Source organism: Camelina sativa, chromosome 4 (genome assembly GCF_030686135.1).
Source record: "Camelina sativa cultivar CO46 ecotype springtype chromosome 4, ASM3068613v1".
Lineage (NCBI taxonomy): Eukaryota > Viridiplantae > Streptophyta > Magnoliopsida > Brassicales > Brassicaceae > Camelina > Camelina sativa.
In genome coordinates, this window is record NC_141883.1 from 25,123,500 (window position 1) to 25,151,471 (window position 27,972).

General features: G+C 36.6%; 5 protein-coding genes, 1 long non-coding RNA gene and 1 pseudogene across 9 annotated transcripts; 3 read left to right on the top strand and 4 right to left on the bottom strand.

Moving 5' to 3' along the window:
- Positions 1–901: 901 nt before the first annotated feature.
- LOC104781629 (putative glucan endo-1,3-beta-glucosidase BG3) lies at positions 902–2,237 on the bottom strand. Its single transcript, XM_010506349.3, has 2 exons — positions 2,070–2,237; positions 902–1,929 (listed from the first exon to the last, which is right to left on the bottom strand). Exons 1-2 carry the CDS (start codon positions 2,161–2,163, stop codon positions 998–1,000), a joined length of 1,026 nt encoding a protein of 341 aa, XP_010504651.1. The 5' UTR covers positions 2,164–2,237; the 3' UTR covers positions 902–997.
- Positions 2,238–5,750: 3,513 nt separating this feature from the next.
- Positions 5,751–7,257, bottom strand: LOC104781630 (putative glucan endo-1,3-beta-glucosidase BG3). Its single transcript, XM_010506350.3, has 2 exons — positions 6,979–7,257; positions 5,751–6,814 (listed from the first exon to the last, which is right to left on the bottom strand). The coding sequence occupies exons 1-2, from the start codon at positions 7,070–7,072 to the stop codon at positions 5,883–5,885; spliced, it is 1,026 nt and encodes a 341-aa protein (XP_010504652.2). The 5' UTR covers positions 7,073–7,257; the 3' UTR covers positions 5,751–5,882.
- Positions 7,258–8,625: 1,368 nt separating this feature from the next.
- LOC104781631 (glucan endo-1,3-beta-glucosidase, acidic isoform pseudogene) lies at positions 8,626–9,698 on the bottom strand (annotated as a pseudogene). The gene has a single exon (XR_015597115.1). The product of XR_015597115.1 is annotated as a glucan endo-1,3-beta-glucosidase, acidic isoform pseudogene (transcript).
- A 3,205-nt stretch (positions 9,699–12,903) lies between these two features.
- Positions 12,904–15,063, top strand: LOC104781632 (protein FATTY ACID EXPORT 1, chloroplastic). 2 transcript variants are annotated; one of them, XM_010506351.3, is made up of 6 exons: positions 12,904–13,217; positions 13,610–13,838; positions 13,999–14,166; positions 14,474–14,520; positions 14,602–14,642; positions 14,729–15,063. In XM_010506351.3, the coding sequence occupies exons 1-6, from the start codon at positions 13,131–13,133 to the stop codon at positions 14,820–14,822; spliced, it is 666 nt and encodes a 221-aa protein (XP_010504653.1). In that variant the 5' UTR covers positions 12,904–13,130; the 3' UTR covers positions 14,823–15,063. The 2 variants fall into 2 exon arrangements, with proteins under 2 accessions (XP_010504653.1, XP_087366809.1); XM_087510683.1 differs by having other exon boundaries at positions 12,961–13,217; positions 13,950–14,166.
- Positions 15,064–15,180: 117 nt separating this feature from the next.
- LOC104781634 (eukaryotic translation initiation factor 3 subunit E) lies at positions 15,181–17,969 on the bottom strand. Its single transcript, XM_010506352.3, has 8 exons — positions 17,493–17,969; positions 17,244–17,398; positions 16,903–17,130; positions 16,695–16,816; positions 16,149–16,368; positions 15,925–16,067; positions 15,578–15,715; positions 15,181–15,474 (listed from the first exon to the last, which is right to left on the bottom strand). Exons 1-8 carry the CDS (start codon positions 17,710–17,712, stop codon positions 15,375–15,377), a joined length of 1,326 nt encoding a protein of 441 aa, XP_010504654.1. The 5' UTR covers positions 17,713–17,969; the 3' UTR covers positions 15,181–15,374.
- On the top strand, positions 17,905–26,444 carry LOC104784122 (chromatin-remodeling ATPase INO80). Its single transcript, XM_087510681.1, has 23 exons — positions 17,905–18,320; positions 18,531–18,618; positions 18,740–19,121; positions 19,214–19,646; positions 19,763–19,963; positions 20,103–20,213; positions 20,481–20,908; positions 20,991–21,099; positions 21,231–21,311; positions 21,385–21,557; positions 21,942–22,067; positions 22,269–22,430; positions 22,526–22,583; positions 23,025–23,255; positions 23,432–23,578; positions 23,679–24,239; positions 24,334–24,594; positions 24,681–24,788; positions 24,905–24,999; positions 25,083–25,239; positions 25,375–25,584; positions 25,664–25,819; positions 26,033–26,444. Exons 1-23 carry the CDS (start codon positions 18,261–18,263, stop codon positions 26,225–26,227), a joined length of 4,533 nt encoding a protein of 1,510 aa, XP_087366807.1. The 5' UTR covers positions 17,905–18,260; the 3' UTR covers positions 26,228–26,444.
- Positions 26,445–26,504: 60 nt separating this feature from the next.
- LOC104781636 (uncharacterized) lies at positions 26,505–27,583 on the top strand. 2 transcript variants are annotated; one of them, XR_015597116.1, is made up of 3 exons: positions 26,505–26,808; positions 26,938–27,160; positions 27,253–27,583. It is a non-coding gene; the product is annotated as an uncharacterized LOC104781636 (long non-coding RNA). The 2 variants fall into 2 exon arrangements; XR_766926.3 differs by having other exon boundaries at positions 26,505–26,739.
- The last annotated feature ends 389 nt before the right edge of the window (positions 27,584–27,972 follow it).

The following is a 27,972-nucleotide window of genomic DNA, read 5'->3' on the forward strand; positions in this document are numbered from 1 at the left end:
GGTAACTCATTGGTGTTAATTCTTCTTCATATAAATGGCATTTTCTCTCAGGTGGTCTCGTTATGAGTGGAGAGCTTCAGTACCGGTGTCCTCTCTCCCTCTCTCTATGGTAGTGGCCTTCTAGTTCTTAGTACATTGAGCTTAAAGATTTAGCGACAGGGACAAGCAGGTAATATTCGTTTATTGTCTGCATTCCTTTCTTTTTTTTTGTTGTAATTATTTCTTTCTATTTCATCAAGATATTACTGGTATCATACACTTGATAAGTGGATATATGAAAATCCATACAAGTATATACGGTGTAATATTAAGAAGTGGTCATCTCTGAACCTAGATCATTATGTGCATGAATGTCTATAAATTTTTTTTTGTTATCTATGAAAGCTTCTGTGCTTTACAATTCTCATTTAAACCCTGAAATTGCAGTAACTTTCAGCATCCTCTTCTGGAAGAATTTCACAGCTTGTGATGTGGTATTTATCATCTTTGTGATCATGCTGATTGTTTATTTTTACTTGCTTGACTAGAAATGCTTAATTTTGTACTATGCAGACTCAGAAGCTGATTCTGTCCGGGCTTTTTCTTTGTCGTCAGGTAAGAAATCCTTTTTGTGATCTTTCAACAGACTCTGATGATATTTAGTGGATTCATGTAACCGTGTGTTTATGTCTTTTACATTTCAGTACTTGCATGTTGCGTTTCTATTCATATGTGGTGCTCTCTGGAGGGAATACACCTCCACAGAAATTGAAACCATCTGCTAGTCCTTCATGTAACTCATTTTTTTTTTTTACTTCTACGAGTTGATGAGAGCTATACTTGTAACTTGTTTGTGACCTGTTCTTTTCAGTGTCATAACATGGTAAGATTGTTTACTCTGCAAGTCTTAAGCGAATTAGAATGGTTCAATGTTCCTTAATATTATTATTTTTCTTGTCCTTAATATTACAACAACCCATTTATCTCACACCACTTCATCGTAATGTGTTCAGGATTATTAGTTGAAATTGACACCATACTTAGGCTGTAGGTTCGGAAGAAACACTCCCCAATGCTTCTCAATCTCGGGACCCTGCTTCAAATTCTCATCGTACAAAGCAAATATGTAAGTCTCTATAGCTTTCCCTGGCCTCCTCGGTGATCCACTCTTCACAGTTTGAATCAAATTGTTCACATAAGTCTTCGCATTGGCCAGACTTGTGGCGGGTCCTCCCGCGGTAGGCCAACCGCTCTCGGACACCACAATCTCCAACGATCCGCCTCCAGCTTTCTCCAATGATGCGTAAACAGTGTCTAGGATTGCGTGGAAGAGGTTTCGGTATTGGTTATGTCCGTCAATGACTATAGGGGACGGTGCGCTGAACAGAGCGTAGTCCAACCGAATGTCTTTCATGTTGTTCTTGTAGCTGATGTAAGGGTGGATATTCACGAGCAGAGGAGATTTCTTGCTTGCCAAGAACCCAATCACCGGCGCGATAAAGTTCCTAAATTCTGGCGTGAAGGTCCCACTTGACGGCGGAAACCCGGAAATGCCTCCGGTGTCTACAGCTGTCGAGACCTTGATCCCGAGGCCTGAAACCGCTCTATCGATGTTCTGCATGGCGGGGAGGACAAACCTCGCAGCTGGGTCCGAGGGTTGCACCTCGTTCCCGACCGAGATGTAGCGGAATCTGACATTGTTATAGTTGCGGACGTTTTTGCGAACCCACGTGTCAGCTGCAGCTTGGCTGGAGGCAACAAGTTGGAGATCAGTGTTTGGAACACCTAGCAGGAGGTCGATGCGGGAGCCGCGGAGAGCGTTGAGAGCCTCATGGTTGGGGTCGTACAGCCGCATCCGCCTGATGTTCCGCTGTTGGTAAAGCGCCACGACTTGTGACGCAGGTCGCAAGTTGTTTCCATTTCTCCCGTAGCTCACTCCGATTTGCCCAACTTCATTTGCAAATTAAGAATCATTAGTGCAAAGTAATAAATCATTTTAATATTATACTGATCATAATCTGAAAACAAAATCTAATTAAAGAGAGTAGTGTGATAATAATCAGTCAATTAAAAGAAAATTATGTTTGAACCTGCGGTGTCGAAGAAGGAAGCCATTATGAAGCTCAGAAGTAGCAGCAACAGTGGTCGTGTGGCCAATAAACTAGATCCATTACACATCTTCATGATATAAGAATTTGTAAAGATGATGTTACGAGAGAATGATTATTGTTATGCTTGTTGCAACTTTATGTGTATATAAAATTCGTAGCATTTTGCACCCAGTTTATAGAGGGAAGTCAATGAAATGTAACAAATTCAAGTCATCACTATCTACTCGTTTTGGAATGTTATTAATGTCAATGAAATGTAACAAATTAATTACAGTCATCACTATTCACTAGTTTTGGATTGTTCTTCATTAAATAAGCCACAGTTCATGAATATCTTTCTAAAATACGGTAAAAGATGTCATTTTATTAATCTATACTAGTATTTTTGCAGCAGTTTTTGCTCAAAAATATTTTTTGGAAAATTTTTATATTTAATGCATTGACTTTAATATTAGTTACAAAAAAAATAAAATTAATTATAGGTAAGATTTAAAAAAATAAGGAAATCTTTCTACCTCATTCAAACATAAATATATGATTCTCTTTCATTTTTATTTGAATGTATATTTAAATTATCTTGAATTATTCTATAATATATTTAGTTAATAAAAATTGTGATTTTTTCCTGCATATGATGTAATACAAATTTTTAAAAATGGACATATATTAACTCAATAGATGAATAAATAAATACGGGTACAATATCCCACATCGCCTAAAAAATTGGACAATAGTTCAGAGTCATACTATAAAAGAGACCAAAATGATTCATAATACAAATGAGTAGAAAGCTTGATTTATCACACATTCAAACTTAAAAAAACTTTTACTTGGTTAATTCTGGTTCTTTATTTTAAAGATTTTTAAAAAGTTAAAATATTATAAATATTTAAAACTTTTAAAAAGTTAAATTTTATAAATATTTATATTTTATAAAAGTATAAGTATTATAAATATTTCTATTTTTTTGAAAGTTAAACTTTATAAAATTTTAAAATATTAATAATATTTAAACGTTTATGAAGTTCTAAATATTATAAATATTTCAACTTTTAAAAAAGTTAGAAGACCTTGAAAATATTAATAATATATTTAAACTTTTACAAAACTTCAAATATGAGAAAGACTCAACCGTTTAAAGAATTCCAAGTATTATAAATATTTAAACTTTATAAGAAGCGTCAATCTTATAAAATGTAAATGGTTACCACTTAATAAATAACATATCAACTCAGTCTAATATTTATAATAAAAAACAATAATTATAAAAATTAAGATTATATAGTGCGAGTTAAAATATCTCGGAAAAGAGTTATATAGCGGGATGGAGTTTGTCGATATTTATATAAATTTAAAGTATCATTAATTTGGTGTTAAACCGGTAAAAAACATTTCATTATTTTGTTAACACTATCGTTTTCCGAGAATAGACATATCTAATAAAAGTTGATTAATAAATATTATGTAAAAATAAATTATATTGCAATATTATATGGTTTAAACTTTAAACCATAAAATTATTAATTATTATATAATTATAACATATTTAACCAACAAATACAACTTATAATAAAAATGTTTTAGTTATAAATAATTTGCCCCGCGGTGTACCGCGGGTCCTAATCTAGTTTATAGTGATATGACACTATTCACCAGTTTTCGATTTTTATATTTTAATTGTTTAAATTTTAAAAAAAATATTAATTGATACAATTTTAGCAAAATAAGATTAGACTTTCAAATGTTTTAAATTTATGGTTTTGGAATTGAATATTGTAGTATTTAAAAAAACATTATTTACAATAAATTATAAATACTATAGATAAATCCACTTATACACATGACATATATAAATTTAAATTTATCAATAATAACATCAATTATCGAATTTTAATAGTCTATCAAACTATCAAAATGTAAATGATGCATATCTAACCAAGTCGCCTTGGTCCGGTAGTAAAGAGAAAAAAGTCACGCCACCTGAGTACGAATAGCATTGGCCATGAGAGTTCGAAATTTAACATGGTTTCTCCTGACTCCAGGAATAGTCTTTGGGTCTAGGAATCCTTTAGAATCATTATTTTTTTATCAAAAGAAAAAATGATGCATCTAGAAATTAAAATTTTAGATGATATGTTATAGAGAATCTTATATCATTATAGTTTGAAAACACAATATAATGTAATAATTGTTTTATATAAATGAGTTTTAGAAGAACCATACATTATTAATCAACATATATATATATATATATATGTAAATTTACATGATTATTAATTTATAATATTATTTGGATCATATTTTACATGGGAATTCTAAAAAAAAATATTTTTTTATTTTATCGAATTTTGTTATTTTTTATATTGGTCCGACTTTGGGACCAACAAATTTTTTTAATTTGTAGTGTTCATTAATTTATAGAATATTAATCGGTTTTACCGTATGTGTGCTGTGGCCTTTGAAAAAAGTCTAAGAATGTGAGTTTTCTATACACGCAACCCCGTAGCTTTCAATAGGCCTAACTAGCTCGACACTAAAATAAGACATAGTATTCATTAGTTATTTGAGATTTGGGTATTTAATATTGGGACTACGGTGATAGAGGATTCGATGGTTCCAACTTTCTTGGAACGTGAGGGTTCAATGAGCTTCAGTGATTAGAATCATGGACTAATATCCATTGTAGATTTTAGTTTGAATTCCGTGGTTTGGGTTCGAAAGAGCACAGTGACACATAGTACTTTGGATATTGAGTAAGAATGTTTTGGGGAATTAGTATTGGTTACAGGTGTCCTCGACGTATAAGGAGGCGAGGAAATTATGGTGCATTCTTGATGGATAATCTTCCTTTGGTGAAATCACTTGTTGAAAAGTTAGCTCAGAATCTTAATGTTCTCCTGTAAGATCCGGATTTTCCCAAACCTTCAAGATACACTAAAATACGCAAAGATGCTAGAAGATGCTGGTTGCTCGCTGCTAGCTGTTCACGGCCAAACAAGGGATGAGAAGGACGGGAAAAAGTTCTTGGAGTGCCATCAAAGGAAGTGAAAAACGCTTTGAGGATCCCCTGTTCTAGCGAATGGGAATGTAAGATGTATCGAAGATGTTGATAAATGCATTGAAGAGACAGGTGTTGAAGGTGTTCTTTCCGCTGAGACGCTTCTTGAAAACCCGGCGGGTCTTTGCTGTGGGTTTAGAACAGCTGAATGGGCAGCGGGTAACGAAAAAGAGGGTTTCGTCGATGGAGGATCATGCTAATTGTTTATTTTTACTTGCTTGACTTGAAATGCTTAATTTTGTACTATGCATCCGGGCTTTTTTGTTGTCGTCAGGTAAGATATCCTTTTTGTGATCTGATGATTCTTAACCGTGTGTTTATGTCTTTTACATTGCAGTGCTTGCATGTTGTGTTTCTATTCATATGTGGTGCTTTCTGGAGGAAATATACCTCCAAAGAAATTGAAACCATCTGCTAGTCCTCCATACTGAAGAGAGATCACATAGATTAGATAACGAAGAATGGGCGTCTTATCTCTTTTGATGACTGATGTAGTTTTTTTTTTTTTTTTTTTTTTTTTTACGATCGAGTTGATGATAACTATAGTTCTTTGTGACCTGTTCTTTCCAGTATGATAACATGCTATGCTTGTCCTAAGGGAATTATTAATGTTTATTTTATTATTTTTCTTGTCTCATTATTCCTTGATATTACAACAAGTTCCCACTTTTTGGAAACCTTTACAATACAAACCATTTATCTCACACCACTTCATCGTAATGTGTTCAGGATTATTAGTTGAAATTGACACTATACTTAGGCTGTAGGTTCGGAAGAAACAGTCCCCAAAACTTTTCAATCTCGGGACCCTGCTTCAAATTCTCATCGTACAAAGCAAATATGTAAGTCTCTATTGCTTTCCCTGGCCTCCTCGGAGATCCACTCTTCACAGTTTGAATCAAATTGTTCACATAAGTCCTTGCATTCTCGACATTCGCCGCTGCTCCTCCCGCGGTCGGCCAACCGCTCTCGGACACCACAATTTCCAACGATCCGCCTCCAGCTTTTTCTAATGATGCGTAAACGGTGTCTAAGATTGCGTGGAAGAGGTTTCGGTATTGGTTTTGTCCGTCAGTGACTACAGTGGAAGGTGCGGTGAACAGAGTGTAGTCTAAACGGATGTCTCTCATGTTTTGTGTGTAGCTGAAGTAAGGATAGATATTAACGAACAGAGGAGATTGCTTGCTTACCAAGAAACTTATCACCGGTGCGATAAAGTTCCTAAATTCTGGCGTGAAGGTCCCACTTGACGGAGGAAACCCGGAAATGCCTCTGGTGTCTACAGCTGTCGAGACCTTGATCCCGAGGCCTGAAACCGCTCTTTCGATGTTCTGCATCGCGGGGAGGACAAACCTAGCAGCTGGCTCCGAGGGCTGAACCTCGTTCCCGACCGAGATGTAGCGGAATCTGACATTGTTATAGTTGCGGACGTTGTTGCGAACCCACGTGTCGGCTGCAGCTTGGCTGGAGGCAACAAGTTGGAGATCAGAATTTGGAACATCTAGCAGGAGGTCGAGGCTGGAGCCGCGGAGAGCGTTGAGAGCCTCCTGGTTAGGGCCGTAGAGCCGCATCCGCCTGATGTTCCGTTGTTGGTAAAGCCCTACGACTTCTGACGCAGGTCGCAAGTTGTTTCCATTTCTCCCGTAGCACACTCCGATTTGCCCAACTTCATTTGCAAATTAAGAATCATTAGTGAAAAAATAATAAATCATTTTAATATAATTCTGAAAACAAAATATAATCAAAGAGAGTAATGTTATAATAATCAGTAAAATTTTGTCCAAAAAAAAAAGAAAAAAATCAGTGAATTAAAAGAAAATTATGTTGTACCTGCGGTGTCGAAGAAGGAAGCCATTATGAAGCTGAGAAGCAGCAGCAACAGTGGTAGTGAGGCTACGAGACTCGATCCATTACACATCTTCATGAAATAACAACTTATAAAGATGATGTTAAGAGAATGATTATTTTTATGCTTGCAACTTTATGTGTATTTAAAATCGTAGCATTTTGCGCCCAATTTATAGAGGTAATGGAGGGATTCAAGTCAATGAAATGAAGCAAACTAAAGTCGTCACTATTTACTACTTTTGGAATGTTATTCATTAAATCAACCGTTCATGAATATCTTTTAAAAATATATTGGCATTGTCCTTTGAAAAGTCTAAGAATGTGAGTTTTCTATACACGTAGCTTTCAATAGGCCTAACTAGCTCGACACTAAAATCTTCATCTTAATTGTAACGAATCCTCGGCAGCCCCAAAATCAAATACCCAAATCTCAAATAATTAATGAATACTATGACTTATTTTTGAATAATAGGCCCGATCAGACTCTCTTAAGATATCGAAATTACAAATCACTAATCTTTCAGACCAATTTAAGAACTCTGTTATTCTGTTAACAATCCATTAATATATATAGTTTAGAAGATAGAGAAAAATTCAGAATAGTTGAACCCTACACACCTCCATAAAGTCTTAAGATTAAATGCGATGAGGACTCGCATTTTGGAATCATGGTACAAGCCGTTAATCACACGTCGATCGTGGACCCATTATTGCCTATGGTATCGTTACGTCATTAAACGAAATGGCCAACATCAATTATGGCGAAATGACTTATGTTACTTATTGTATTTTAACCTACGATGTGTCATGTGTGCATGATTCCTAACATTCTTGAACCAAATCTCACGATAGAACCGACAATATATAATTGAATCAAAATGATATATATCATACTTAATTTCTCATAGACTTCCAAATCAAAACTTATTGAAATTATATGTCTCTTGTATATTACTTTAATTCCCTTGGATACAATTTACAAGTATGATTACACTAATTGTAACACTGTTTTCCTAAACCGTTTACAACCCAACAGAACTAAAGCGAATATTCCTATATACATAATTGCCTTCGTCGTTTTAAATAATTAATATTATTCTGCATGTGTGAGATACAATATATGTATTCTCAGTTTCAACTATCAAGTCGTAGTTATCTCATAGCTGCCTAGAGAATCAATATAAGAAAACAAAAATGGTTAAATAGGTATAAAACTCAAACCACAAGATTGAGTTTGGAACTATAGACCTAAGATCACTATCATCATGAAGGGATGTGTGTTGTTTAGTGATACTAATAGCCAAAGAAAATTCTCGTCCAGTTGGACGACAAAAATAAACCAATGGTGATGGCTTTTATTTTTTGGGTATAATGTTGGTGATGATGGCTTTTGGTATAGTGTTGGTGATGGACTTGATGGCTATGTTCATGCGTATGTGTCGGTCCCTATCTGTACCGGATTTAAATTATCAGAACTGTTATTAGATGTAAGCACAACACTAAATACATGTTTGGATCAGATAATGTATTTCGATGGTTAAAGTACATTATAAGGATATCCAAAATTTCTTCAGTTATAAAAACTTTCTTACGATGATGAACCAACAAATTTCATATTGACCTCATCAATTTTAAAATTGATTTCGTATTGTATGTTTAAAGCGATGGAATACATAGTCATGGCTCATTATTCCTTATTGTTACAAAAAGTTTACCCTTACAAAAAAAGAGAGCCCACAAGTCTCTGACCCGGTGACCCCCTTTCTTCTTCAAGAAGTCTTTGCAAGGATTAGTTGAAACTAACTTCATACTTAGGCTGTTGATCCGGATGATACAGTCCCCAAAACTTCTCATAGTCACCATCCTTCTGATTCTCGTCGAACATAGCGAATATATAAGTCTCTATAGCTTTACCTGGCCTTTTCGGTGTTCCATTCTTCACATGTTGTATCAAATTGTTAACATAAGTTTTCGCGTTTTCGACACTGGCCTCGTCTCCTCCCTCCGTGGGCCAACCGCTCTCAGACACCACGACTTCCATCGATCCGCCTCCCGATTTCTCCAATGCCGCATAAACAGAGTCTAGACTTGCGTCGAAGAGGTTTTGGTATGGCAAATTTCCGTCAGTGAACACAGTAGACTGGGAGGTGAACAAAGCGAAGTCTAGATGGATGTTGTCCTTGTTACTTATGTAGGCGATGTAAGGGTAAATATTCGCGAGCAGGGGAGATTGCTTGCTCGCCAAGAACTCTATCACTGGTTTAAGAAAGCTATACTCATCCTTGAACTTTCCATGAGACGGAGGAGTCGTGTCTGTGGTGACGTCGGTGGCTATAGACGTTGAGACCTTGACTCCAATCCCTGCTCCAGATAGTGCTTTCTCGATGTTCTGCATTGCTGGTAAGAGAAATCGCCCATATGAGAGGTTCACCTCATTTCCGACGTTGATGTACCGGAATCTGACACCGTCAATGTAGCGCTGAACGTTTTCTTGGACTCACTTGTCGGCCTCCGTTTGGTTGGCCATACGTGAAAGATTTGAAGTGGGAAGATCGAGGATGAGCTCGATGTTAGAGCCACGGAGAGCCTCAAGAGTGGCTTGGTCAGGCCCGTAGATACGCATCCTCTGGATGTTCTGTTGCTTGTAAAGAGCCACAACTTCCGATGGACTTGGAAAGGGTTTACCTAGCATCCCGTAGCATACTCCGATTTGTCCAGCTTCATTATCCAAAATAAGAATCATTAATTAGTAAAAAATAAATTGAATCAGTTTCTGTACATGGAAAGTAATTACGAGATGTTAGAGTAGCTTAAAAGAAGATTGAACCTGTGGTGCTGAAGAAGGAAGCTATTACAAGGCTGAGAAGAATCATCAACATTGGTGGTGAGGCAAAGATCCTTGATTCAGACATTTTCATGATTTTTCTATGATACTGTGAAATTTTATATGTTTAAAATCGTACCATTTACCGCCTAATTTATAGGGCGAACCGGCGAAGCCTGGGGTTCAAGTCAGTCAATGAATGAAACCAAGTTAAGTCGTCAAATCAAAATCTATGCTTTGAAAAGTCTTAATAATATGAGTTTTCTACACAAGTAGCTTTCCGTTATCAAAAGAAAAAAATAGACAGTTTTCAAAACATAATTATAAAAGTAGTACAATCACTATTTATAATTAGCAATTCCACAATTTTTACTGTTTTCTACTGTTCACAAGTCTTTCCAACCCTCATCAACATTTAATATTTACAACACATGCCATTGAATCTTTTATTTTTATTTTCTTTTTAATTTTTTTCTTTTTTATTATATGTTCTATATAATCTAAAAATAAAAATGCTGACTAATTAAAATAAAATTCTAAATTTTTATAGAAAAAAAAAATTATATGTTTTTTTCTTTATAATTGGATATGCATTTTGTTTGGTGATTTTATTTGATAATATTAAATATTTTTTTCAAATTTTAGATCCGTACACCTAATTAAGTGTACAGATGTCTGTACACACTATTATGTGTACAGATGTCAGTACATTACAAATGTCAATACACATTATTAAGTGTAGAGATGTCTGTACACATTATTAAGTGTACAGATGAAATTTATTTAATTCTTAGGGCTTCAAATGTCTGTACATATGCTTATACTGCAATGTTTTTATACAAATTATATCTGTAAAGTTAATAATGTGTACAGACATATGTACACATAATAATGTGTATAGACATCTATACACATACTAAGGTGTACGGATACAAAATATTTATATAATATATTTAAAAATTATTAAATAAAATTCATATCATATTGTAAAAAAAAAATGTATTTTTTTGTATCTATGAAGTTTTCTAAAAATAGATTATATTAACAATTATTTGAATAATTATGGTTGGAGGAAAAAAAAGCTTTATTTCTTACCCACACACATACCCATTTTTGTAATTTTCTCACAAAACCTATGCCCCATCATTTCTCTCTATCTCACAAACTCTCTACTACACAACACCCTATTTTTCCAATTTTAAATAGTAAATGTATTAATTTTTCAATTAAGTTTCCAAAATGTACTAATTTGCTAACAAACCTAAAAAAAACTAGTTCGAGAGAGTCGAGAGACTAGTGTTTTTAATGGGAAAAATCGCCCAAACAAAAATATTCGTTCCCTTTTTTGTATCTATGCTAAGTAATACTCAAATTTAAATGAGTTTTTGGGTAGTATATTGGAGTGTAATTTAAGACGTTGATCATAATCGTGGACCATTAATAAGTTTTAGATCCGAAGACATTACTTGCGTTCACAATGGTTGTTAATGTTGGAGCTATCTAGTATCTATCTACACGTTCGATCCCCGATACACGTCACACACTGAAGTCATTTTAATCTACACGTTCGATCTCCGAAAAACTCTCAAAAAAAATGTAAAGTTAAAAAACAAAATATTATCCACCTAAAGATTTAGCCATAAAAATTGTAATCAAGGAATTCATTAATCGAAATATTAATAATGTATGACGACAAGTCACATCCAAAAAAACTATATATATTATTGTGATTTTAAAAATTCTAAAATTCTAGAAACACGAAAACAAATAGATTTATAAAAAGCATCTAAAATTTTAATGTGGCAGTAGTTGTAAATAAAATAACATTTAACTAAATTTTAGAAACCATTCGTGAACCTAAATTATGTGTAAATATTATAGAATTTTCCAGAGTATTGATATATATATATATATATATATATATATATTTTTTTTTTTGTTAAAAAAGAGTATTGATATTTCCAGAACTATAAACTAATTTTGATGGTATTTAAAGGTGGTTTCTAGAATATTTAGTGAACTGGGATTGAAATAGTGTCTATATATAATTTCATCTCACTTATAAGGCACCTATACATACTACATGCATATGAGTTTCTTTACTTGTCCAATCGAATCAAAGACTTATCAGTATACAGTTATGTAAAATTACACTTCTCATGTATATGTATTTAGTTAAAAACATAAACGTATCAAATTACACTCTTAAGATTTAGACCAAATTATTTATTCAACCCAAAACTTTGATAGCTACTTACGGCATTGTAGGTTAGAAAATCAGTACGAAAAATATGTGAAAAAATTTAGACCATATACATGCCTGAGTTGGGTACTAAACGACAATGGGATATACGGTCATGAAGGGACGTGTTGTGTGTTGTGTGCATGTGATATTTAAACCGAAGAAAATTATTCGTAGAGTTCCAATTAAGTTAGGCGACAGAATTAGAGAGATTCCGTCTTGTTGATGGACTTGACTTGAGGTTAAGATGTTTCCAACGTTATAACAATCTTCTTTACAAGCGAACGTACATTATTTTGATATTTTCTTCTATATAAGAAAAAATACACATCCTTTTGGTTTATGTGTGTACCTAATTATTCTTCCTCATTTTTGGTTTAGTGGTTCGTATGTAAATTCCTAACGGTCAAATAGAAAATAAAGCTTTGGCGCCGGCTCTGTCTTTAATTAAGCTTTGTTGTACATTGTGGTTAATACTGCTACGTGGTCGTTAAGGCAATGAAAAGAAGACTTTCATTGTCGACATGACTCTCGAGTCGTCGCACCGTACGATTTGTTGCATGTGCGCTGCGGACAAATCTTTCCCTTTTTTCTCTCCGATATTTACGCGACGTCTATTACAAGTTTACAACAAATAATAATGGGCCTCAAACGAATTGAGCCCAACAAAGATCCTGAGACAAATCTGAGCCCACGTAAAAGAAATCGAAGCTTAAACCAACTAAAACCGGAAAGTTAAAATGGATTCGGTTCTTCTTCATCTCCCAAAAGCCAAGTTAACCTTAATGCGAAAACACCAAAAGTCAAAGCTTAAACCAACTAAACCGAAATTATCATATGCGTGCCAACATTTTGACTCAACAACTTCAAAATCCAACGAACGGGGACGGTCAGGATTGTCCGATCAGCATCGAGTCCTTAGCGCCGGCTGGATCATAAAAAAAAAAAAAAAAATCAAACCACTCCATCTCTCTTGTGCTGACCACGCTCCATTCCCCTCATATTCGAGTCTCCATTTCTTTCCCCTTTGACTTTTCACTTCAATTTTATCAGTCTCAGATCTCGACGATGGCTACGCAAATCTCCCAGCTCGCTTGTTTCTCATCCTCCACCAATCGCCAATTTCATTTCCAGAGCCGATCGTTTCGTCCCCAGGTAAACTTTTCAGATATCGCGAAAAAGACATATCTTTTTTTCATCTCGTTTTGGTTACGTTAATGCCCAATACTCTCTATTTGTTTTACTTCCCTGGTTACTGTAATAAAAATATGAACTTTGATTTGATTTTGGCTGTACTCGACATTAGTTTTTTTTTTTGCTCTTCTTTGGACTTGAATTGAAACCCGCTTCTTTGGCTAGATTGGTAGGGAATGTTATATGATTTTTAGTTTGTGTAATAAAATTATTTTACATTTTCTGATTTGAGTATTGGGAATAGCTTGAAACAATCATATCCAGTTTTTTTTTTGTTGTCTGTATATGTGCTAAGAATCATCTGGGACTGATGATGTCACCACTAGTGGCTAATTCGCTTTAGAATGGTGCAGTCTTTTGTAGTTAGAAGCGTTGATGGGAATAGCTCAGAAACACCAGCGTCTCTTAGCTATGCAGCTGAGGTTTCAAAGCCTATTGTGGAGAAAACATCGACACCTTTTTCTACAGTGGATGAAACTGCCACCAGTAAAGATATTATCACAGAGCCAGTAGAGGAACATGTTGCTGCACAACCAATTCGAGCAGCAAAGATCCACGACTTCTGTTTTGGCATTCCTTATGGTACTACCTTGTGCTTCACAAACTTAGTTTCAAATCTTAGCATTTTTTTAAGTTTTGTTTCTTAACATTTCAAGTCTATCATTTCCCATATGAGAGAGTATGTATTTGCAGGGTAGCTGCCTTTGTGTTAATTCCGCTTCATTAATGATAATTAATTTAGGTGGTCTCGTTATAAGTGGAGGGCTTCTTGGGTTTGCGTTTTCACGAAATCTTATTAGTTTAACTACTGGTGTCCTCTATGGTGGTGGCCTTCTAGCCCTTAGTACATTGAGCTTAAAGATTTGGCGACAGGGAAAATCTAGTTTTCCTTATATACTAGGACAAGCAGGTAAGAATCTTCATTTACTGTCTACACTCTACAGAAATATTTAACTGGTGATTTTGTAATCACTACATTCTATCTGTAATTCCATTTCATCAAGTCATCACTGATAACTTACAATTGATAAGTGGATATATGAAAATCCATATAATTATACTGTGTAATCCTAGAAGTGGTCATCTGTGAATCAAGAGCACATGAATGTCTATCAAAATGTTTCTGTTTATCCATCACATGAATGTCTATCAAAATGTTTCTGTTTATCCATAAAAGCTTTTGTGCTTACTCATTCTTCCAAACCCTTATATTGCAGTGCTGTCAGCTGTCGTCTTCTGGAAGAACTTCACAGCTTATTCTATGGTATTTTATCATCTTTGTGATCTTGCTGACTGTTTACTTTTGCTTTCTTGAATTCACCTGTTCAATGTTGTACTTTTGCAGACCAAGAAGCTGGTTCCGGCTGGGCTTTTTGCTGTCGTCAGGTAAAAAACACTTTTTGTGATCTACAACAGACTGATGATCTTTAGTGGATTCATGTAACCGTGTGTTCATGTCTTTTTCACTGCAGTGCTTGCATGTTGTGTTTCTATTCATATGTGGTGCTCTCTGGAGGAAACCCACCTCCAAAGAAATTGAAACCATCTGCTAGTCCTTCATATTGAAGGGACTTCTCATAGGTTAGATTATAAAAATGGAGTTCTTCTCTCTTTTAATGGCTCTGGTGTCTTGGATTCCGGGTGTAATTTTATACTTTTACGAGTTGATATACTTGTTTGTGACATGTTACCAGTGTCATAGTCTAAAATTTTGTTATTCTTACTTGTGGCGACATATGGTATGAGCCTATATGATTGTTTATACTCTTAAGCGAAGTGAAATATTCTATAGGTTTGTTTTTTCTTACTCTGAAGTGAAATAGATATGCTCAATATAAGGCTGAAACTTATGTAGGCTTCATCACGAGACAAAAAACCTTTAAACGCTTTGATTCACTCTTCAAAAGGTTAAGAAGGGCTCATATGTTGGTAAATTTTCCAACGTATGGATTCAACATTTCAAATAGAATAACTCCCTTTTTTTGGTCAACAAATAGAACAACTCCATAATAAACTTTTTCAAAGTAAAAGGTGAATTCAGAGCAAGATAAAGGAAAATGATTCCAGTTAAGCAAAGCTAGGTTTTATCAAGGAAAGTTTCCCACAGCAAAATTTTGATTAGCGAGTAGCTTGCGCCTGTGTGTGTTCCAAGAGCTGATTCACTAACTTGTAAGTCCGTCCTGATAAGCCTTTGGTGTGGTTTATCAACTGCTCATGCCTGCATAAAGTGGAAACGAGATTACATTGTAGAAATTTCAGACTTACTGGATGAGGATAAGAATGATGTAATAATTTAAAAGTATAAAGCTGTGTCTTCTTACACGTTGGGCTGAGTAGGCTCCATGATTACAGTTCCTGACTCAGAATCAATCTTGGCATCAAGCTTTGAGGTGCGGATTAGGTTCACAATCCATCTCTCGGCCTCCTCATAGTTCAGATTCAATTTTTCAGCAAGCACCCTGACAAGGCCATAATAGACTCGATATGAATACAAAGTTAAAACCACAAGACCGCAACAGTTCCACTTAACTTAAATAGTTGGATATGGCATAAGATTTTGATGCGTGGAGAACAATAAGGAAGGAATAGAAAATGTTTTAAAAATTGAGTAATCCTGAGAGCAGAGTTATGTGGAATCATAAACAATTAATCGAATGTGAGAACTTACCCCATGTCAATCCTTTGATGAATTTTGCAATAGGTTTCAAAGATAAATAAACGGGCATTTTCAAGAAACTCATCTCTCAGTGGTACTGTTGAAAAGTTTCCATCCTCAACTCGCTTGCCAAGGAATGGATCATTCACAATGACCTACATCATATTCAAATGTCAAGAGTGTTTATTGTACAGTTCTGCACAAACAAAAATAAATGTACATGTGAGATGAGTTACCTCTTCACACTCTTTCATCTTCTTTTGAGCCCCATCAAAATCATAATTGACAAACACACATGCCAGGAACTCGATAATAGGATCTTTGTAGGAGTAGTGCTCTTGCTGAATGACCTTAATGAACTCTTTCAGTTGAGGTCTTCTCCTTTTGTTGACAATGAAAGCAGTTGCCAAGTAACGCAGCAAGTGTGGAGCACTAGTTTGTATGGCATTCAGGTACCTGAAAAAGCAAATCAAATTAGTATAGAGAACTGCAGCATGGAAAACAAAGTGATTTTATACTCAGCAAATGCCCATACACAAAGCACAATCCTAAGAAGAGGTCTGGATAAAAAAGAAAGCGAAGACTCTCCAACTAGTGACTACTAATCACTTGTTAGCACATTAGGACTGAATTTAACTCTAAACACTGTTTCACACACAAATACCGCCTATGCATAATTCATCACATCTGGATCAAGCTTATCTTAAAAGGTATGGAAATAGAGGGGGATGCAAGGTATATATCTATGACATGCAGAAGATAACATAGAGGTTTAAACTTACTTGTCTTGGTTAAAAAGATCAATGATCTGTGTCCTTCCATTATCATGGTTAAAAAAGATGTAGAGACCCCAATGCATCAACCAAATCCTGTTCTGCACTTGGTTTAATGGTGATGCAAAACTCTGAAAACAAAATGCTAGTGAGCATATATACTCACGTCTATAGTGATTTCAAAGGTCACAAGCTGGAAGAAGTTTAAAACACAAACCTTTGAGTCAATAATCTCTTTGAGACGGTTAAGCTCTTCAAGAGCAATGTCCCAGTTTTGCATCAATATTTCAGATGCGAGCTTTCCCCACAAGGCACTCAAACTTCTCTCAAGGTTAGAGCAAAGGGTTCTGTACTGGTAAAGATAATCAGCAGCACCAGAATAGTTCCCACATTCAAACTGAAACTTGGCGTATTGATACAAAGCCTCAATCTGGTCTGGACCAATCTGATAAAGACAACATGCCATATAAGATTAGCGTTCCTCAATACCAAAACAAATGCAAATCTGGATAACATTTTACAAAATTAGAGACAACTTTATCATCCAAATCACACAACCTGGTAGCGTTCCTTGAGCATCTGGAGATTGTACTGCTTGTCAGCTCTTAGCTCCTGCACGGCACTAGGGTTCAAAAGAAAAGACACAAGAGGTGCAGCTGCCTCCTCCAAAGATTTGAGCCTTGCCACGACCTCTGCTCTTCTCTCCACCATGTCTACCACCATAAAATTCCCACATTCATCATCAAACAAACAACACATAGTCAAAAAAAAAAACGCAAATTCACAGATATTTGCAGAGAGGAATACCTTGAGGAGCGTCTTCACTATGGTAGAGACTCTTGTGAATATCCATAGCGTAATCAACCATGTTCGTCTTGCTCAAAAGCTCGATCTTAAACTTGAGGATCTGCTCCTCAGGGTAAAGCTGATGCTCTTGGAGGAACTCGAGTATCGGAAACACCAAGTGTCTGTCGAGGTTAGGCGCAACTAGCGGTGTCAGGTCATAGTTCTTTTTGCTTTCCTCCATCGTCGCAAAAATCTCTCAATCTCTCCGCCGCTTCTCTCACTGGAATTATCTTCTTAAGACGGCAGAGATGGAGTTCCCAGAGACGATGAGGCAAATCTCAAATTAGGGTTTTCTCGAATAAGAACTTTCAATATTTCTAAATTCGCCCCTTTAACTTCTTATATTTTCTCTTCCCCCCCCCACAAGTTATTTGTTTCTTCAAAACGATACTTAGCCGTCGTTATCGGATCGACCGGTACCGGAGGGGTTAAGGAAAAAATAATTAAAAAAATGATTTTTGTGGAGGGGCGCACGGTAAGAAGCTTTTTATTTGTATGGCGTATGTTAGTAGTCTGGACTTCTTCCCGTACCGCCTGTGTCGACTAACTTGCGCATGTTCTTCTTTAACCTTTCTCCATCTTCCTCTATCAAACTGGGGATTAGGGTTCTTCTTCGAGACCCAACTCTTTTTTTTTTCTTCTTGTGACGAATAGTTGCGTACTACTCAGCAGCTTTTAACGGTTAAAAATCTCCAAATTTTAACGCCGTATCATTCTCTTTTGTCTCTCATGGATCCTTCAAGACGACCACCGAGGGACTCGCCTTACGCGAATCTCTTCGATCTCGAGGTCTGTTGGGTCTCTATTTTTTATTTTTTTTCTTGAAATTTTTAGGCTGTGTTGTCCTCTTCATGGGTTGTACTTGTTGGGTGATGATCATGTGAGTGTGATGAATAATGTAGTTTTGGTGATTGGGTATCTTGCAATTGTATAGCTTCTCCTTGTTTCTTTCTACAGTGAGCTTTTTGTTTAAACTATGGGATTTTCTGGTTCTTGCAGCCGTTGAGGAAGTTCAGAATTCCGAAACCTGAAGATGAAGTTGATTATTATGGGAGTAGTAGCCAGGATGATAGTAGAAGCACTCAAGGTACAGTCTTTTTTTAATTGGTTTTATGGAATTAACTTTTTGCCACCAACTGTTGATTGTTTTGAGTGACGTTTATCTCTGTGTGTGTGTGATCTGTCTATATGGTTGGTAATGGTCAAAGGTGGGGTAGTGGCAAACTACAGCAATGGGTCTAAATCGGGAATGAATGTGAGCTCCAAGAAGAGGAAGCGGTGGACAGAAGCTGATGATGCAGAGGATGATGATGATGACCTCTACAATCGACATGTTACTGAGGAGCACTACCGATCAATGCTTGGGGAGCATGTTCAGAAATTCAAAAGTAGGGCCAAGGAGTCTCAAGGGACTCCCACGCATCTGATGGGTGTTCCGGTGCTAAAAAGCAATGGAGGCAGTTACAGAGGTAGGAAACCAGGGAATGATCACTATGGGAGATTCTATGACATGGACACCTCTCCAAATTTTGCAGCTGACGTGATCCCACAAAGGCGAGGAAGCTGCCAAGATTGTGATATTACCCCCAAGTATGTTGAAAGGAACTCTGTGTAACCCTGTGTAGTCTGTGTACTTAACTAATCGTGTTTGGTTTCCTATATTGACACGTTGAATTTTGCAGAATAGCATATGAACCTTCGTATTTGGACATTGGTGGTGGTGTCATCTACAAAATCCCCCCAAGTTATGACAAGCTGGTGGCATCATTGAATTTACCAAGCTTTTCAGATATTCATGTGGAAGAATTTTACTTGAAAGGAACTTTGGATCTGAGATCATTAGCAGAACTTATGGCTAGTGATAAAAGGTCTGGAGTCAGAAGCCGTAATGGAATGGGTGAGCCTCGACCTCAATATGAATCTCTTCAAGCTAGAGTGAAGGCCCTATCATCTTCAAACTCCACCCCAAATTTTAGCCTCAAGGTGTCAGAAGCTGCAATGGATTCTGCCATTCCAGAAGGAGCTGCTGGAAGTACTGCACGGATAATTCTGTCAGAGGGTGGTGTTTTCCAGGTCCATTACGTGAAGGTTCTGGAGAAGGGGGATACATACGAGGTTTGGAACACGTGACAGTAGTTTTTATAAAAATATTCATAATTTTGTATCCTTCACGGCTCTGGCAACATTATTTATTTATTTGATCCTACATCGTTTATGTATTCTTTCTTCAGATTGTTAAACGAAGTCTACCAAAGAAGCTGAAGGCGAAGAATGATCCTGCAGTCATTGAGAAAGCAGAAAGGGACAAATTTAGAAAACTCTGGATCAACATAGTCAGAAGAGATATACCAAAATACCATAGAATTTTCACTACTTTTCATCGAAAACAATCAATTGATGCTAAGAGGTTTGCAGATGGTTGCCAAAGAGAGGTAATTGAAATCCGCTATCATGTTATTGCTTTATCTGCTCATTTTTAGTTTTTTTTATTACATTTGCTTTTCTACATGGCTATTCGCTTGCATTTCATTTTAGAGTAGTCTCTCATTTGATGTTACTTTGAGTTCACAGGTGAGAATGAAGGTGGCTAGATCATACAAAATCCCAAGGACTGCACCGATACGCACCAGGAAGATATCGAGAGACATGCTGCTTTTCTGGAAGCGATATGACAAGCAGATGGTACAGTTTCTATTCTCCTTTGACGTTATAGTACACTTTCAGGCTGCCAACTAGATCGGGTTGCAGATTCTGCTGCCAACTTTTTTGTAATCATACATGCTTTTGCACGGGTTTCTGTGCCCTCTCTCGTAAATAAGGACCTGAGAAAGTAAACTTGACTATAGAAATGGATGAAGTTATGTAGTAGATTTGGAATTTTTTTAATGTCATTCTTTATCTGGAGCTCTTTTGAACGGTGCACTTGGAATAATTTGACGATGTTGACAGGCAGAAGAGAGGAAAAAGCAAGAAAAGGAAGCTGCAGACGCTTTTAAACGTGAACAAGAGCTTCGAGAGGCAAAAAGGCAGCAACAAAGTCTCAATTTTCTTATTAAACAGACTGAGCTTTACAGTCACTTCATGCAAAACAAGACCGATTCAAATCCTTCTGAAGCCTTGCCAATAGGAGATGAAAATCTGATTGACGAAGAGCTCCCAGAAACTTCAGCCTCAGGACCTTCTGAGGTGGAGGATCATGAAGAGGCTGAACTGAAGGAAAAGGTCCTGAGAGCTGCTCAAGATGCTGTGTCTAAGCAGAAGCAAATAACAAATGCATTTGACACAGAGTATATGAAGCTACGGCAAACTTCTGAAATGGAAGGTCCTTCAAATGACATATCAGTTTGTGGCTCGAGCAATATAGATCTGCATAACCCGTGAGTTTGTGTTCTTGTTATTTCCATACTTTTTCTTTGAGATTTTAGTGTATCAAGCCAATTAAATCTCCCTACTCTGCAGTTCTACAATGCCTGTTACATCAACAGTTCAGACTCCAGAGTTATTTAAAGGAACCCTTAAAGAATACCAAATGAAAGGCCTTCAGTGGCTAGTCAATTGTTATGAGCAGGTTCTCTCAACCTCTACTTACAGATGTTATTTTATTGCATGGGATTTAATGGAGGAAATTCTTTCCCTCAGGAATTCTCTTTCTGTACGGGTATGCACTATGCACTAAGATTATTGTTTGATATACTACAGGGTTTGAATGGCATACTTGCTGATGAAATGGGATTGGGTAAGACTATTCAAGCTATGGCGTTCTTGGCACATTTGGCTGAGGTAAATAGTGTTGTTGGTCTTTTATTTTTGTAGTGATTTGGTCGTGTTAAAACTCATTAGTCTTCTCACACAGGAAAAGAACATTTGGGGTCCATTTCTGGTTGTTGCCCCGGCCTCTGTTCTAAACAATTGGGCTGATGAAATCAGTCGTTTCTGTCCTGACTTGAAAACACTTCCATATTGGGGAGGATTACAGGAACGAACAATTTTAAGAAAGAAAATCAATCCCAAGCGTATGTACCGAAGGTAACGGCTATGTGATATTTTTGAGGTGACAAAGTTTGTATCTTTTCCATGTAGACTATCTCAATCCTGTTTGCATATCGTGTAATTAGGTGTAATGTTTGTTTCCACTTGGATCACCTTTCTGTTCTAGGGCTCCTTGTCATTTATGCATTTTCAGAAGAGCATGCAGTGTTGTTGGGTTTCAGTCACTAAGTGATATGTACTGCTAGTATTGTACTATCCATGTCTAGTATTAGATGTTATCGCTCTAAAGGAAACCATCTCTATTGTGAGAATTCACGTTATTTAGCTGATGGTTCTCTCAAAGGCTTCACAATCAATGAATCATCTTTACGCTTTTCTAAAGTTTCTCTGTTGACTCCCCCCCCCCCTTTTTTTTTTCAGGGATGCTGGCTTTCATATATTAATTACTAGCTACCAGCTATTAATCAGTGATGAAAAGTATTTTCGCCGGGTGAAGTGGCAATATATGGTGCTAGATGAGGCCCAAGCAATCAAAAGTTCTACCAGGTTCGTACGTTTCCCTGGATTAAGTTAAATTAGGTTTGCTTGTGCTCTCAAGGTTTTCTTTTATCACTTTTAATTTTTTTTTGAATTCCTAGTTCTTGATGGTGCCATGCGTGGGAATGTTACAATTGTGAGATTCCTTGTACATCACTTGAGATGCTAAATTCTTATGCAAGTTCCATTTCCTTTTTCTTTTTTTGACAGTATAAGATGGAAAACCCTTCTTAGTTTCAACTGTCGGAACCGATTGCTTCTGACTGGTACTCCAATTCAGAATAACATGGCAGAGTTATGGGCCCTGCTGCATTTCATCATGCCAATGCTGTTTGACAGCCATGATCAATTTAATGAGTGGTTCTCAAAAGGGTTTGTACTATTAGTCTGCTTTATTGTCATACAAAAGTATGTTGTGAAATAATCTAGGAAATTGTTTCTGATACATGATCCAAATTAATTAACAGAATCGAGAATCATGCGGAACACGGAGGCACTTTAAATGAGCACCAGCTTAACAGACTGGTGAGTTTTCATTTTCTGATTGCACCATTATTGTGGGGACACGACAAGTTCTTTTAGTTTCTGTCTGCTTCTTAGCTAGGCTCCATGAGTAGGGTTTTGCTTGACTTTTCATTTCCAGTGCATGATTCCGTCTTGAGACTTTTAAGAAAACACCATTCATTTTTATATAACGACATTCATGTATTTGCATCTGTCATGAACGAGAAGCTTCCTAGTTAACCAACAATGGTTACTCCTCGTCCTGGGGCTCTTGTTTTTTTTTCGGTTTCAAACAGCCAATCTTCTGCCTCTTCCTTTGCAGTAGAAGGGTTTGTTAATTCCAAACTTCCAGTTATAACGATTCCTGGTTCTCCAGGAGTTCTTCAAATTTGTGCTGCATATGCATCTTTTTACCATTTAAAGTTGTTTAGTCACTCACAATTTGTTTCTTTTTCCTAACAGCATGCGATATTGAAGCCGTTCATGCTTCGAAGGGTAAAAAAAGATGTAGTTTCTGAGCTAACTACAAAGACGGAAGTTACAGTTCACTGCAAGCTCAGTTCTCGTCAACAAGCTTTTTATCAGGCTATTAAGAACAAAATTTCTCTGGCTGAGTTGTTTGATAGCAACCGTGGACAATTTAATGAAAAGAAAGTATTGAATCTAATGAATATTGTCATTCAACTTAGGAAGGTAAGCTCTCTTGTCTAGCCGGATTTACTTCCCTGCTTTTGTCTTACGTCTTGTCCTGCTTTCTCATACATTATACAATATGAAGGTGTATTTACCTCTTAAACAACGTACATGAGAAGACATCCAGCTGTTCTGGTATGGCTTATGCTATTTCATGTTTGTGTTTCTGATGTCAGGTTTGCAACCATCCAGAGTTGTTTGAGAGGAATGAAGGGACCTCGTATCTCTACTTTGGAGTGATTTCCAATTCTCTTTTACCTCATCCCTTCGGTGAGCTAGAGGATGTACATTATTCTGGTGGTCAAAATCCGATAATATACAAGGTGCAATTCATTATATATATATATATAAAAATCAAGTCAAGAACATCCTCTAGTCTTTCACTGACCTGCCTTTGGGTTCAATATTTTCATTCTCTTTCAGATACCTAAACTACTACACCAAGAGGTGCTCCAAAATTCTGAAACATTTTGTTCTTCCGTCGGGCGTGGCATATCCAGAGAATCATTTCTGAAGCATTTTAATATATATTCACCTGAGTATATTTTTAGGTCAATATTCCCATCTGATAATGGGGCTGATATAGTGGTTAGTGGAAGTGGAGCATTTGGCTTTTCTCGCTTGATAGATCTATCACCATCAGAAGTTGGATATCTTGCTCTTTGTTCTGTTGCGGAAAGGCTATTATTTTCTATACTGAGATGGGAGCGGCAATTTTTGGATGAATTAGTGAACTCTCTTATAGAATCCAAGGATGATGATCTTAGTGACGATAACATCGAGAGATTCAAAACCAAAGCTGTCACAAGAATGTTGCTGATGCCATCAAAAGTGGAAACTAATTTTCAGAAAAGGAGACTAAGCACAGGGCCTACCCGTCCTTCATTTGAAGCGCTAGTGATCTCTCATCAGGATAGGCTTCTTTCAAATATCAAACTCCTACATTCTACATATACTTATATCCCAAAAGCCAGAGCTCCACCGGTATGATTTCTTTGAATTGTTAAGTTGCTGACATAACCTTGGTAGTTCCTTACCAAGTCTTCTCAACCATGCTATTTGAACTTGCTTGTGTCAGGTAAGCATTCATTGCTCGGACAGAAATTCTGCATACAGAGTTACAGAAGAATTACATCAACCATGGCTTAAGAGACTATTAATCGGTTTTGCACGAACGTCAGAAGCTAATGGACCCAGGAAGCCGAACAGCTTTCCACATCCTTTAATCCAAGAACTTGATTCAGAACTTCCAGTTGTGCAGCCTGCGCTTCAACTGACGCATAGAATATTTGGTTCTTGCCCTCCAATGCAAAGTTTTGACCCAGCAAAGTTGCTCACGGTAGTTTCTTTTTCTGTTGAAGCTTCCTTTTATATTTAGTGGCTTTAATATGAGCTCCCTTTTCTAATCACAAAATTGGATCGTAGGACTCTGGGAAGCTACAGACACTTGATATATTATTGAAGCGACTTCGAGCTGGAAATCACAGGGTGCTTCTGTTTGCACAAATGACAAAAATGCTGAACATTCTTGAGGTAATATCTAGAAGCAAGCCTATGACCTAACTGTACAAATGAATTTGTGCTTTTATGTATCACAAGTATCTATATCTACACCTTTGCTTTACATTTTCGATCTAATAATTATGCAGGATTACATGAACTATAGAAAGTACAAATACCTCAGGCTTGATGGATCGTCCACCATTATGGATCGCCGAGATATGGTTAGGGATTTTCAGCGTAGGTAGGATTTAACTTTCTCAAGCCTATCTTTTGATGTTCCCGTGAGGCTTTCTGTGCACAAGTGTAACCCATGCATGGTTGCAGGAGCGATATTTTTGTATTCTTGCTGAGCACCAGAGCTGGAGGACTTGGTATCAACTTGACGGCTGCAGACACTGTCATTTTCTATGAAAGTGATTGGAACCCCACCTTGGATTTACAAGCTATGGACAGAGCTCATCGTCTTGGTCAGACAAAAGATGTCAGTGATCATTCTCTGCTTTTTTTCTTCTAATCTCATAATGACCAAAACTTCAAGCACGTGAACAAGCATCTACCAATGGGATTATTTTCTGTGTCGCCTGATCTCTTTTTCTTATTTGAAACCCTCTTACAGGTTACTGTATATCGGCTCATATGCAAGGAGACGGTGGAAGAGAAAATTATGCACAGGGCAAGTCAGAAAAATACAGTTCAACAGCTTGTTATGACAGGAGGTCATGTTCAGGGTGATGATGTTTTTGGAACTGCGGATGTGGTATCGCTGCTAATGGATGATGCCGAGGCAGCAAAAATGGAGCAGAAATTGAGAAATCTACCATTACAGGTGGGGGACAACATTCTTATTACATCTAATATTTCAGGATCCTAAATTCTGTCACTCATAACTTTATTACGTCTTCCAGGTGAAGGACAGGCAGAAGAAAAAACAGTCAACTAAATGTATCAGAATAGATGCTGAAGGAGATGCAACTTTGGAAGAGTTAGATGATGCTGAACGACAGGATAACAGACAGGAACCTTTGGAAGAGCCGGAAAAGACAAAATCCGGTAATAAAAAGGTATACATGTCACAAACTCACTCTTTCATTTGACTTTCTCATTACCAAGTCCGTATCCATTTCGTTAGGTTCATGTTCTATGCACTATACAAGGCCTAGTTGCAAATTAAACATCAGTTGTTCGGCTAAGGGTCATTGTCTTGGTACTAACTTGATTAGTTTTGGCTTAAGTATATTTACTAAAAGCATATGGTTATGTGCGGTGATTTGCAGAGGAAAGCTGCTTCAACTCCGAAATCTAGAGTTTCTCAGAAAGCAAAGGAAGAAGCAAATGGTGAAGATACACCTCAGAGGACACAAAGGGTAAAGAGACAAACAAAGAGCATAAACGAGAGTCTTGAACCTGTCTTCTCTGCCTCTGTAACAGAAACAAATAGAGGATTTGATCCAAGTAGCTCAGCTAACTAATCTGAAGATGATTGAAGCTTTGATAAATATGTTAACTTCAGGCAGGTTTTTAGCAAATGGTTCCTAGTTTTTGAGCCAAGTGTACAGATTTGAAACATTCGGTTCAAGTTTTATTTTTTAACGTGCATCAGTCTTACTCTTAAGTAGAAGAACTAAACGGTACATATATGTATAAAATATTATTATTGGATTTCTAATTTTTAACCATTGATCACAATCTTATTTAGTGGATTTTTAAATTTTAGTATATGATATATGAAGAAGAAATTTTAGCAACGGCCTAAAACTTGGAACTTGGAAAGCTTCCATGGCCCAAATATAAAAAAACATTATTGTGTTAGAAAAGGAAAGAAAAAACAAAAAAAAAAACAAAAAAAACTGATAAGGGAAGAGAGGTTTTATAATTTGACCTGAAGCCTCGGGCGGCTGAGACTGAGAGAGGAAAAACCATGGAGGACCATCATCTTCCCGAGACTTTGAAACCCTTCTTTCACAGAGCCACTGAAGCACAGGTTCGATGGTCTTTTTTTTTTAATTCTCTAATCATCCAATCATTCGAACACATATCCATTGGTTTCAAAGTTAGGGTTCTTATTTATTTTCCAAATCTTGGATTTATTTACTCTCATTCAATGATTATTATGATGCCATGACCTGAACAAATTAACACTTGCATTCATATTCATAATATATGTTTTTTGTTTTGGTAGGAGCGATTGGCTAAAGCTTGAAGCTGCTGTTGCGTCGACCAAGACAGTTTCTTTCAGAAACTGTTCCCAATAATCTCTGGAACAATTGGTTGAGGAGTTACGTGATATAATATACTCTTTTTTTTTTTCAGACATTCCGGATGCTAAACTTGTTGAGGAAATTGCTCAAATTCAGTCGAAGCTTGAAGAAGCTAACGCCACTGTGATGCAAGAACAGAGGAAGGTGATCTTCTTCTTCTTCTCTTCACATTATTTGTCTCATTACCTTATGTGTTTGGTTTTGGAGTTTTGACTAATAGATTATTCTACTACTAGGTGAAGGAAGTGACCATTGAAAACGATAAGCAAAAGTACCGTATATTGCAACTTGTGCGGGCGCTAAAGGATGCTGATGAGAAGCTTGAGAAACTCTCTAATAAGTGATTTCATTCTTCTTTCTCTTTATTCTGATTCGTTTTCTTTAACATCCTTACTGAGGAAAGGATACTCTCTACTCAGTAATATTATTTTTAACTGACAAGGTATCATAAAGGATTGAGTTTTGCTACTCTTATCCTGCTCTGTGTTTGTGTGTGTATCATAAGCGAATCTGCAGTTTCTAGTTTCGCAATGTCCATATGGTGATTTAATGAAGATATTTATACCATGTGATCCCTGAGAAGAGAAATAGCTTACTCCATATTTGAAATGAGCTAGCTTTGTTTCTGTTATGAACATGAAGCATTAATGCCTACACTCTCTAGTATCATAGTCTTTCTTGAGCTCATTTTGAGTCACGTTGCTGATATCTCAGAATCTGCCAACCCATCATCAGGCCTAGATTTTATTGCTGCCTCTTCTTTATTGGATTTTGCCTTTGAGTTAGATTTAACGAGGCACTGATTAGTAGCCCATTACCCATGCCTGGCTCTGAGAAGCAAAGTCCAAAATCATCTCCATGGAAAAAATGTTCATATGCAATAATGCTTTGATCCTTCAGTCTGTTTGTGACCAAAATCTTTAGAGCCTCTATTTCAGGTATTAAGAATTTGCCTT

Bases quoted from the DNA above. Each gene is read 5' to 3' on its own strand.
- LOC104781632 (XM_010506351.3), top strand. From the start codon at position 13,131: ATGGCTACGCAAATCTCCCAGCTCGCTTGTTTCTCATCCTCCACCAAT. The intron at 13,839-13,998 runs GTACTACCTTGT...TAATTAATTTAG, and splicing joins CTGTTTTGGCATTCCTTATG to GTGGTCTCGTTATAAGTGGA. The intron at 14,167-14,473 runs GTAAGAATCTTC...CTTATATTGCAG, and splicing joins TTATATACTAGGACAAGCAG to TGCTGTCAGCTGTCGTCTTC.
- LOC104781629 (XM_010506349.3), bottom strand. From the start codon at position 2,163: ATGAAGATGTGTAATGGATCTAGTTTATTGGCCACACGACCACTGTTG. The intron at 1,930-2,069 runs GTTCAAACATAA...TTGCAAATGAAG, and splicing joins TTCCTTCTTCGACACCGCAG to TTGGGCAAATCGGAGTGAGC.
- LOC104781630 (XM_010506350.3), bottom strand. From the start codon at position 7,072: ATGAAGATGTGTAATGGATCGAGTCTCGTAGCCTCACTACCACTGTTG. The intron at 6,815-6,978 runs GTACAACATAAT...TTGCAAATGAAG, and splicing joins TTCCTTCTTCGACACCGCAG to TTGGGCAAATCGGAGTGTGC.
- LOC104784122 (XM_087510681.1), top strand. From the start codon at position 18,261: ATGGATCCTTCAAGACGACCACCGAGGGACTCGCCTTACGCGAATCTC. The intron at 21,100-21,230 runs GTTCTCTCAACC...GATATACTACAG, and splicing joins TAGTCAATTGTTATGAGCAG to GGTTTGAATGGCATACTTGC. The intron at 22,068-22,268 runs GTTCGTACGTTT...TTTTTTTGACAG, and splicing joins GCAATCAAAAGTTCTACCAG to TATAAGATGGAAAACCCTTC.
- LOC104781634 (XM_010506352.3), bottom strand. From the start codon at position 17,712: ATGGAGGAAAGCAAAAAGAACTATGACCTGACACCGCTAGTTGCGCCT. The intron at 15,716-15,924 runs GTAAGTTCTCAC...TGGCCTTGTCAG, and splicing joins CATCAAAGGATTGACATGGG to GGTGCTTGCTGAAAAATTGA. The intron at 15,475-15,577 runs GTAAGAAGACAC...CACTTTATGCAG, and splicing joins GAGCCTACTCAGCCCAACGT to GCATGAGCAGTTGATAAACC.